At 35.0% G+C, this 11,868-nt stretch overlaps 1 protein-coding gene across 1 annotated transcript; it reads right to left on the bottom strand.

Moving 5' to 3' along the window:
- Positions 1-1,007: 1,007 nt before the first annotated feature.
- On the bottom strand, positions 1,008-11,824 carry LOC138333785 (small ribosomal subunit protein eS6-like). Its single transcript, XM_069282367.1, has 5 exons — positions 11,684-11,824; positions 9,254-9,385; positions 8,725-8,935; positions 1,925-2,074; positions 1,008-1,294 (listed from the first exon to the last, which is right to left on the bottom strand). The coding sequence occupies exons 1-5, from the start codon at positions 11,687-11,689 to the stop codon at positions 1,068-1,070; spliced, it is 726 nt and encodes a 241-aa protein (XP_069138468.1). The 5' UTR covers positions 11,690-11,824; the 3' UTR covers positions 1,008-1,067.
- Between the last annotated feature and the right edge of the window lie 44 nt (positions 11,825-11,868).

Below are 11,868 nucleotides of genomic sequence, written 5' to 3'. Positions count from 1 at the left end.
GTGGGTGCTATATTTGGAGATTTCTGTTTCAAAATATTTTCGTGGATTTAAAATTGAATGGAAATACTTTGCAATTTAATTGTGCAAGATATCATTTTTGCGAATTTACCATGATCGCAGAAATAAATTGCACATGAGAAAGTTGGTTTAGAGTATCTTGGAGCTGCTGTTGTAGAGAGGTTAAGATGTTGCCCACCTCTGTCACTTGTCAGATGCAATATGATACGGATGGTTTTCCTCCACCTCATAAACCTGGCACGTCCTTACTAAAAGGTAAATCACGCCAAACTTAAGCTAACCTTCTCTTAGTAGGCCTCAGCAAGCAATATCAGGTACACTGTACTTGGTCCTTAATAAGCAAGAATAACAGAATCATCAGTTTTAAAATATTGTGTGTCGACTGTCTACAAATGATGTCCAACATCTGAACTTTAACACTACACAAGGGATCTTGTAGTAAAACTGAAGGCAGCTCTGGGGAACCAATCGGAACCAATCAGGCAATCACAGGTCAAAAATTTCCTTAGAAGACTGAGGATAGAGCGACGCCCAACTTCAAAGCCACAGTCAACCACTATGTACCATTATTCCGTCTTTGCATATTACAGAGTTAGGTCCCTTGCGGGTAGATATCGATTGTTACGTCATTATTTTGTAAACACAATTCACATCGTTTTCGTCGAAAAGTATGACGCTATTCTTGCAAACACACGACGTCACAATCAATACCTACTCGCAACGACAGATAACTCTGTAATATGCAAATACAGCACTATGTGCACTAAAGGACTAAGTTACCTGTTCTGTTCTGATGCCTCCAGTTTTACTATGAGACAGTTCAGGGGTGAAAATATCATACGTGATCGGAACCCCTGGAGTATCAAGGATGGCCCTGGGCTAGTGCTCTAAAATGAATTTTTACACTCCTGACAATACAATGATTTCATCAAAACAACTCTTTAAACTGATAAAATCTGCATGGAATAATAAGTCACAAAGACACCAAACAGGTTTTTTTTTCTTTATTTTTTTGCACCTTTACTGTACAGCCCCAGCCAATATAGTCTCTACTTGGAGGTGGAGGCAGACATTGATGTACGACTTCCGGATCGGCTACGCTTCCTCTCCTTAGCCTCCTTCATTCTCATAGCCAATAACTTAGCATACTCAGCAGCATCCTCACGCTTCTTGGATGCCCTCTTCCTCTTCAGAGCAATCTTGTGGCGTTTACGCTGGAGAACAACTGGGGTCACAAGTCGCTGGATCTTGGGGGCCTTTGTTTTTGGTTTTTTGCCTGAAGATAACAGAATTGTTTTTACATAATATTCTCAGTTTGTATTGATATATCTTCCATTATGAGTAAATATCAGGTTATTCACCTGTAGCATATATATTTTTGAAGGTTAACTGATGGTGTCTTAACAAATCAGGGTTTTTGCCAGCTATTTTGGGAAAAGGACCCCAAGCAAAATTTTGGAAAATATCATCGGGTGTTTTTCAAAATTGGGAAAATATGATTTTAATAAATTTTATTCATTTTTGAAAAGTTTTGGAAAAATACACGAACTTTTACAAGATATTTATATTATTGTCGTAGCTTTTCACATCATTTGGGAGTTTTAACTTAATTTGACCATAGTTGGGAAAATGTTGACTAAATTTGGGAAAATACATTGCTATTTTTCAATTGGGAAGGGGTCCTTTTACCGGACCCTACAAAGGCCTGGCAAAAACCCTGGGTGTCTATTAACAAATAGAAATGTGGCTAAAAAAATTTCTTTCTGAATATCAAACATATTCTCATAATTTTGTTTTTCACTTTCGTTTTTAACATGGCAAATTAACGCTGTACATGAACAGTATGTACAGGATAGTATAAAATGGACATAATTTGTAGATTACAGAAAACCATGGTTGAACCTACCCTCTTTCTGTGGAAGTGGACGGCGGACGACATACTGGCGAACATCATCCTCCTTTGTTAAGTTGAAGAGCTTTCTGATCTTGCTTGCCCTTTTAGGTCCAAGCCTTCTGGGAACATTGGTGTCGGTCAAGCCCGGGATATCCTGCTCACCTAAAAAGTGAAATGCGAAAAAGGAATTATGATGACTTTTTTTTTTATTGCAGTAATGGTGTTTTCAACAGAAGGCAAATTTTTAACTGCTTTCGTTTTTTCATTTCATTCCACTATCACTTATTATTTCCCCTAACCCCCTCCCCCAACTATTAATATAATCAGATCCTCAGAAAATCACACAGAAATATCGCAAACATAACACTGAACACATCATCAACAGTCCTCAGATTTTTCTCTCTTCACAGACCCATTTTGAGTCTCTAAGCGAGCTGGGTGTATAGTTGTCATCATTGTAACTGTGATTTCTATTTGATAGCATCTTTTGTTTGATCTAGACTTGTACTTTAAGAAACATGTTTAGAACCAGGATTTTACAAATCTCAATTGAAAACTTCTATTCTACTACTATATATATTATATTGTACTGAAAGGGGTTAACCAGCTTAGCATTAAATTTTGCAGAATATATCCTATATACATGTAGACACAAATTTCTGTTTTTACTGGCAATGTTTGAGTCAGCTAAGTAAATTGGGCATTGGTATCTTAATATTGACTATTCATGTGGACAGAAAGTGAAATTACTAATACACTTAATCATTAATGTTTCAAAGTACAAAATGATCAAGAAATTTGCCACATCAAACAGTCCTCAGATTTTTCTCTCTTCACAGACTCGTTTTGAGTCTCTAAGCGAGCTGGGTGTATAGTTGTCATCATTGTAACTGTGATACATGTGTAAATTAATAATGAAGAACAGAGGAGCAAATCATATGAAATTCTGAAGATGAACAAAAACTTTTATTTGTAAGACATAAGTCACATGGAAATCTTAATGCACATGTTTCCATATCTTCTAAAGTTACAAACAAATACTTGTTTTATTTAATTTGGATTGTCTTAATATTTTCTTCAACAAATCAATAGTTTTAAATTGCAGATTTTCAATTTCATGAATACTTCGGATGTCACCAACACCAGATTCAGAAAAAGATATTTAGAAAATGAACCTGCAGCATAATTATAACTTATTTTAAAAAAAAAAGTATTTTGCTTTCAAGCTTCAATAAAGAACATATCAAATCAGTATATCACAGTCCTCAGATTTTTCTCTCTTCACAGACTCATTTTGAGTCTCTAAGCGAGCTGGGTGTATAGTTGTCATCATTGTAACTGTGAAATAACTGTTTATTATTGAGTAATTCCTACAAGCAATATGAATTTAAGATAAAGCAATACTCTATCATAATATATACTGTATTTCGACCAATAAGTGCCTATGTCCCTTTAAGAGCCTCTCACTCTTTTCGAGGCCTCAATTTCAATTGCCCAGGCATAAAGAACCAAACTTCACAAAGCTGTATAGATTTGCAATAATTGTCTTATCAGCATCTTTTCACCATAATTTTTTTTTTCAAATTTAAAAAACGCCCTGAGCGCTTATTGGATCGAATACGGTACTTTGGTTTTGAAATTGCTTTTTATTCCCATAGGTAGCCGGTACTAGTAGTGGAAAGAGGAAGTAACTCTTTCAATATGTGATATTTCTCAAGTCTTAAGATGGATTGTCGAGTAGGAATGTGCCATCATTAAAATAAATCTAGCATGGGTAGATACTCCCTCCCTATAAGCCATGCACTATTAAATGTTCAAAACAGTTGAAAATTTATCCCATTTTGATTTATACAGGAGAGTCCAAATTGTGTTTACGAGGTACTGGATCATCTCCTAGAGTTGCCAATGTGCCAGAACCAGAAAAAGTATCAATTTCTCAGAATTTGAAAACATTCTATGTCCAATAAGAATATCACTGTCTCAGATTTGTCTCTCTTCACAGACCCATTTTGAGTCTTTAAGCGAGCTGGGTGTATAGTTGTCATCATTAATTGTAAGTGTGATATCAGATTATCACAAATAATGAAATTAAGTTTAGTAGGTGGCATAGCATTCATTCATTCTTCCACATTTCTATCTTTAAGTTTTGCCATCCTATACCTAGCGCATGCATTTAATTATCAACAATTTGATAAGAAAATATTTGCAGAAATAAATAATTCTTTTATCATTTAGATTTAGTAACTACTTGCTAAAAATATCTTTTAGTTAGAATTTTAAAAAACCGATTTACATTAGGAATTTCATAAGCTTTCATACAGTCCTCAGATTTTTCTCTCTTCACAGACTCGTTTTGAGTCTCTAAGCGAGCTGGGTGTATAGTTGTCATCATTGTAACTGTGATATCAGAAATAGAAAATAAAATAAAGAAAGGAACGAAGTTCAGTCAGTAGCTTTCATATAACATATCATTTCATGTTTCTAATTTTTTTTTTTTAATTTTTATTAACCTATACCTATAGCAATCAAAACTGCATATATCAACAAAACATTTGCAGTAATGAGTAAATCATTTAGAAACTAGAAATGTCTGTAAAGGTAGAATTATGGCGAATTGCATTAGACATGAAACAAGCTTTAAAATACAGTCCTCAGATTTTTCTCTCTTCACAGACCCATTTTGAGTCTCTAAGCGAGCTGGGTGTATAGTTGTCATCATTGTAACTGTAAGATCAAGTTTTTTTTGGTTTTTGTTTTTTAAATATCTATTGCACAGGAAGTATCTACTTTGTTAATTAGCAAGATTTTAAAAATATTTTCTCATTTCTTTAGTTTATATTAGTATACTACACTTACAATGTTATTGTTTCTAAGATTGTCAAATTAAATATACACTTAACAAGAGATCCCAGAGGGATCTTGGCGCCCACCAAAGATTGATCTATGTCTGACAAATGAAAGAGGGATCTTTTCTCTGCTTTTCAAACTTACAATTCTTTTTTCTGCTTTTCAAACTTTAAACTATCAAAATCCAAGATGGTGGTCGCAAAATGCAATAGGCAGAACTAGGGTCCTAGAGGAACCTACATATGATATTTGAGAACAATCCCTTCAATACTTTCTGAGAAATAGCGGTAACAAACTTTAACTATCAAAATCCAAGATGGCCACCGGTCGGCCATCTTGTTGACCGATCAGTCCCAAAATGCAATATGCACAACTGGGGTCCTAGGGGAACCTACATATGAAATTTGAGAAAAATCCCTTAAGTACTTCCTGAGAAATAGCGGTAACAAACTTAAACTATCAAAATCCAAGATGGCTACCTGGCGGCCATCTTGTTGACCGATCAGTCCCAAAATGCAATATGCACAACTGGGGTCCTAGGGGAACCTACATATGAAATTTGAGAAAGATCCCTTTAGTGCTTTTTGAGAAATAGCGGTAACAAACTTTAACTATCAAAATCCAAGATGGCTACCTGGCGGCCATCTTGTTGACTGATCAGTCCCAAAATGCAATATGCACTACTAGGGTCCTAGGGGAACCTACATATGAAATTTGAGAACAATCCCTTCAATACTTTCTGAGAAATAGCCGTAACAAACTTTAACTATCAAAATCCAAGATGGCTGCTTGTCGGCCATCTTGTTGACCGATCAGTCCCAAAATGTAATATGCAGAACTAGGGTCCAAGAGGAACCTACATATGAAATTTGAGAACAATCCCTTCAATACTTTCTGAGAAATAGCGGTAACAAACTTTAACTATCAAAATCCAAGATGGCCACCGGTCGGCCATCTTGTTGACCGATCAGTCCCAAAATGCAATATGCACAACTGGGGTCCTAGGGGAACCTACATATGAAATTTGAGAAAGATCCCTTCAGTACTTTCTGAGAATTATGCGTAACAAACTTTAACTATCAAAATCCAAGATGGCGGCTGGTCGGCCATCTTGTTGACCGATCAGTCCCAAAATGCAATATGCACAACTAGGGTCCTACGGGAACCTACATATGAAATTTGAGAAAGATCCCTTCAATACTTTATGAGAAATAGCGGTAACAAACTTTAACTATCAAAATCCAAGATGGCTGCCTGGTGGCCATCTTGTTGACCGATCAGTCCCAAAACATAATATGCACAACTAGGGTCCTAGGGGAACCTACATATGAAATTTGAGAAAGATCCCTTCAGTGCTTTCTGAGAAATAGCGGTAACAAACTTTAACTATCAAAATCCAAGATGGCTACCTGGCGGCCATCTTGTTGACCGATCAGTCCCAAAATGCAATATGCACAACTAGGGTCCTAGGGGAACCTACATATGAAATTTGAGAAAGATCCCTTCAGTACTTTCTGAGAAATAGCGGTAACAAACTTTAACTATCAAAATCCAAGATGGCGGCTGGTCGGCCATCTTGTTGACCGATCAGTCCCAAAATGCAATATGCACAACTAGGGTCCTAGGGGAACCTACATATGAAATTTGAGAAAGATCCCTTCAGTGCTTTCTGAGAAATAGCGGTAACAAACTTTAACTATCAAAATCCAAGATGGCTACCTGGCGGCCATCTTGTTGACCAATCAGTCCCAAAATGCAATATGCACTACTAGGGTCCTAGGGGAACCTACATATGAAATTTGAGAAAGATCCCTTCAGTACTTTCTGAGAATTAGCCGTAACAAACTTTAACTATCAAAATCCAAGATGGCGGCTGGTCGGCCATCTTGTTGACCGATCAGTCCCAAAATGCAATATGCACAACTAGGGTCCTAGGGGAACCTACATATGAAATTTGAGAAAGATCCCTTCAGTACTTTCTGAGAAATAGCGGTAACAAACTTTAACTATCAAAATCCAAGATGGCTGCCTGGCGGCCATCTTGTTGACCGATCAGTCCCAAAATACAATATGCACAACTAGGGTCCTAGGGGAACCTACATATGAAATTTGAGAAAGATCCCTTCAGTACTTTTAGAGAAATAGCGGTAACAAGAATTGTTAACGGACGGACGGACGGACGGAAGGACGGACGGACGACGGACCACGGACGAAAGGCGATTTGAATAGCCCACCATCTGATGATGGTGGGCTAAAAATATAAAGACAGACTGAGGAATGTATCAAAACATAATACAGGTTACAGATATCTAAGTCAATTTTCAAATGAATCAGTCCTCAGATTTGTCTCTCTTCACAGACCCATTTTGAGTCTCTAAGCGAGCTGGGTGTATAGTTGTCATCATGGTAACTGTGATTTCAGAAATTGAGAATAAAATAAAGAATGGAACAAAGTTCAGTCAGTAGCTGTCATATAACTTATCATTTCATGTTTCTATTCTTTTTTTTTTTTTTTTAATTTTTGTTAACCTATACCTAAAGCAATCAAAACTGCATAAATCAACAAAACATTTACAGTAATGAGAAAATCATTTAGAAACTAGAAATGTCTGTAAAGGTAGAATTATGGCGAATTGCTTTAGAAATGTAACAAGCTTTAAAATACAGTCCTCAGATTTGTCTCTCTTCACAGACCCATTTTGAGTCTCTAAGCGAGCTGGGTGTATAGTTGTCATCATTGTAACTGTAAGATCAAGTTTTTTTTGTTTTTTTCTTTAAATATCTATTGCACAGGAAGTATCTACTTTCTTAATTAGCAAGATTTTCTCATTTCTTTAATTTATATTAATATACTACACTTACAATGTTATTGTTTCTAAGATTGTCAAATTAAATATACACTTTAAAATATAAAGACAGACTGAGGAATGTATCAAAACATAATACAGGTTACAGATATCTAGTAAGTCAATTTTCAAATGAATCGCAGTCCTCAGATTTTTCTCTCTTCACAGACCCATTTTGAGTCTCTAAGCGAGCTGGGTGTATGTTGTCATCATTGTAACTGTGATTTCTATTTGATATCAACATCTTTTATTTGATCTAGACTGGTAATTTCAATTGAAAACTTCTATTCTACTACTATATAAATTGTACTGAAAGGGGTTAACAGCAATAGCATTAAATTTTGCAGAATCAGTGTTCAATCTACAATTATTTTTCGTGGGTCCTTTTCAATGGTTTTTGTGAAAACCATGGGTCCCCCCCACAGTGTTAAAGATACCCATTCCCAGAAATTTCATGGGTCCTTTTAAAATGCTATGAGTACAGGACTCGGGATGCGCACGTAATTTATCACTGCAGAATATATCCTATATACATGTAGATGCATATTTCTGTTTTTACTGGCAATGTTTGAGGCAGCTAAGTAAATTGAGCATTGGTATCTTAATATTGACTATTTATATTGACAGAAAGTAAAAATACTAATAGTATAAACTGACTTAAGTCTTTAATACTTCAAATTACAAAAAGATCCAGAAATTTGCCAGACCAAATTTTGAAAATGCCAACAACAGTCCTCAGATTTTTCTCTCTTCACAGACCCATTTTGAATCTCTAAGCGAGCTGGGTGTATAGTTGTCATCATTGTAACTGTGTTGTGTAGCGTTTGAGTTATCGATTATCATTTTAAGGTAAGGATAAATATAATTTGACAAAACTGATCTATCAAATCAGCACAAATAATTTCCCATTTTTTAAAATGCCTACATGCCCTTACATATCTAATTTTGATGACAGTCGGTTGCTTTATGTAACAGATAAAATACATCTTATCTAGGACTGTTAAAAAGGATGGACATTAGTAGAACCACTGAGCAAATCATTTGATTTCATTAAGCAGTTAAGCTCTTGTACAGTTGTAAATAAAAGAATTTTTATGTGTGAATTGCTATGAATTTTACCTTTTTTGACAATGGCCATAGAAAGAACGCTGAGATTGCTGTCTACGATGCAGCCCCTGACGGACTTCCTGCGTCTCTCACCGCTTCTCCTGGGTCTGAAGCAAGAGTGACCCTTGCTCAAAAGAAGACGAACTCTGCCATTTGTCAAAATTCCCTGTTTCATGGGGAATCCCTGCTTGTCGTTACCTCCTGTAATTCTCAAAATGTAACCCTGCAAGGCAAAAGATGCATTTTCATTGTCTAACATACTATAGATTTTAATATAAGTTAATAGTAACTAACTGTATAGCAAATCAATGATGCTATGTATAAATTGGAAACAGTAAGTAAGACCAACAGTTCAATAGCAAAATTAGGCTATATTACTAATTTTATAATTGTTGTAGCAAAAGGTTTGCATAACAATCCGGGAATTAGCCATTCTCCATATGAAATTGGAATGGAATATTATGTGGAAATGGATGAAAAAGAGAACAGACTCTTTATTCTATTTCATAGAAGGGACTTATAAAACTTGTTCAAATACTACCTTCCATTCATCTCCAAGATGTTCAGCAGAGACTTCAGTTGCAATACGTCTGTCGTAAAATGGACGCAACTTTCTCTCATCATCAACTTCAATCAGTTTTTGACAGCCAGTGGCCGGATATGATATATTCAGCTGAAAGCATAAAAGTTTTTAAGTGCTTTACAATATATACTTATTGTTAACTGGAATTAAATTACTTTATTACTAATTGGCTTACAGCGAGTATGCACAACAATCCAACATCTAGTATTTAAACAGATGGTAAGAGTAACTCACTTAACTAGCCTGGTTAAGATAAATTAGTCTTTCACATACTTTTATTTACAACAAATTTCTCATACCATTTCTGGTTTATTGTTTTCCAATAGACTCAAATATATTGAGCCATTGCCGAAATCAAACGATCAAAAAAGGTATTTTCTGCCTATTTGTAGAAACACATATACATCAACTGCTCTTAAACCTTGTTAAAAATCAAAACACACTTGCATTGTTCTATTGGAAAAAATGCTATTTCCATGAGCAATATTTTTGCAAAGGGGTGGGTGGAAGCTCAACATTCCTAAAAAATGTTTTGGAATCCAGCAACTGGGTATTTCCCGGAATATAAAAGAAAGCAGGTTCAACACAAAATATATGCAGTTGGACAGACTTCCTTTTAAATCCATTCACTAGATTTTGTGCATACAGTTACCTGGTCCTACCAAACTATACATAACTTCAACATGAAATAAGATATCTACATCACAATATAAAATTTAATTTTTATTTCATCTACGTTTTAACTCCTGTACTTATGTTATATCATAAGCAACTGCTCTAGTACTCATTCAAAAGAACAGGGCATCAAATATCAACTGGTTATGTTTGAACATCAAACTACGGCAATAATTTGGACTTTAAGATTAATTGGTAAAATTGGTTCCATGCCTATCAATATTTGTTTTGGTCAGCACTCTGCACACTACACTTTCAGGTACCCGTTATTCAGTAGGCCTAAATTGATACTGTACCCAAATTGATACCCTGATTGAAAAAATACCTAAAACATTTGCGTTGTTAAAGTTTACCTCATTTCTCAGTGGTGATACCAAAGATGCATCATTTATTGATAATTACACTTCGTTTTATGTAACTATTTTTGTTATTTTCTCTGAAAGATAACTTTGAAATTGATAACTCTGTCTGAAACGTGTTAATCCCTAGAAATGTGGCCGTGGGACAGTTACTTTTTGTACTGTAATAGTGTTTTTTCAAAGCGTAAGGCCTTCTCAAAGAAAATTTTCTTAAAAAATGAAATTTAAGATATAAACACTTAACAGAAATAGATAAAATACAGTTGCCACACATTATTTTTTTATTTAGTCACGTGCAAATTGCTCTTTGCATAGCATTATTTCTCCATCTTAATTTTAACTAAAACTGTTACTAGATTCAAGTATTTTGTAACTTGATTGATTCATAATTATGTTTGTAGTTTTTTTACATTGAAATTTTTTACAATCATTAAAAATAATTGATAGTGGTCTTTTGACATATACACCACATTGGAACTATATAAGCTTAGGTGAATGCCACAGAAAACTGAATTTAAATCATTGAAATATCACACAAGTCATTACGTTGTGTTACGGGGTACCAAATTAGCACAGGTACTGTTGTTAAAACACAATTTTTACAGTAAAATGCATAGCTGTATTCCGTATAACTTGTTATAATAAACGCAACTACGTCCCCTTTATAAAGTAAAATCACAAAAATCTATATAAATTGATTTTTCTTAATTTTATACATTTTTTCTTGCTGTGTATCAATTTGGGTACACATCATGCCACAAATCTAGAAATTTCGAGACATGATATTAATCGTTCTAACAATAAAAATAAGCACTGTAATAAGAAAAACAAAGCATAAAAATAAAGTTTGTATGCTTTTGTTCAAAACAAAACAGAAAAAGGTGAAGCACACCAAGCAACAAATGTCATATAAGAGAAATCTACGTGTATTGGTATCAATTTGGGTACTACACTTTCAGGTACCCGTTATTCAGTAGGCCTAATAACCAACCGACTAACAACAGTAGAGATTGAAAAAAAATCATACGATGCCGATGGGGTGTTTTCAGCTAAGTTAGTCTATCGGATATCACGACGCATTTCTACAGACACTTAAATTAACAAATATTAGCAATGACAAGCATACATTTCATGATTCGGAATCCAAAGTACAGGCGTTTTGTTTACAACCCTCTTCACATTGACGTTAGAAAAATTCTACATGTGAAGAAAAATCCGATCATTATTAGAAACATCGGGGGTTGTAACATCAAATCGCCTATCCTTATACATAGATTGATTATCAGTGCTTATTTTGGAAACTTTATTTTTTCGGCAAGTGTCTCAGAATTCGTATAATAATAATTTTGTTCACCTTCATGCTGATCGGTGCCGATCAGTATGGCTTATACCGGAAGAAAGGACTTTCGAGGAGGTCTCGCGTTTTGACGTTTTGAACGTGACTTCCGGTTGAGAACTTGTCCCAAGAGGAAAAGTGTAAACACAAACATCAGCACGTTTTACAGCTACGCAGTTGATTAACTGTTGACGCGTTTAATG

This window comes from Argopecten irradians, chromosome 10, assembly GCF_041381155.1.
Source record: "Argopecten irradians isolate NY chromosome 10, Ai_NY, whole genome shotgun sequence".
NCBI lineage: Eukaryota > Metazoa > Mollusca > Bivalvia > Pectinida > Pectinidae > Argopecten > Argopecten irradians.
The sequence above is the reverse complement of the archived record's forward strand: the minus strand, read 5'-3'. Positions and strand labels throughout refer to the sequence as shown.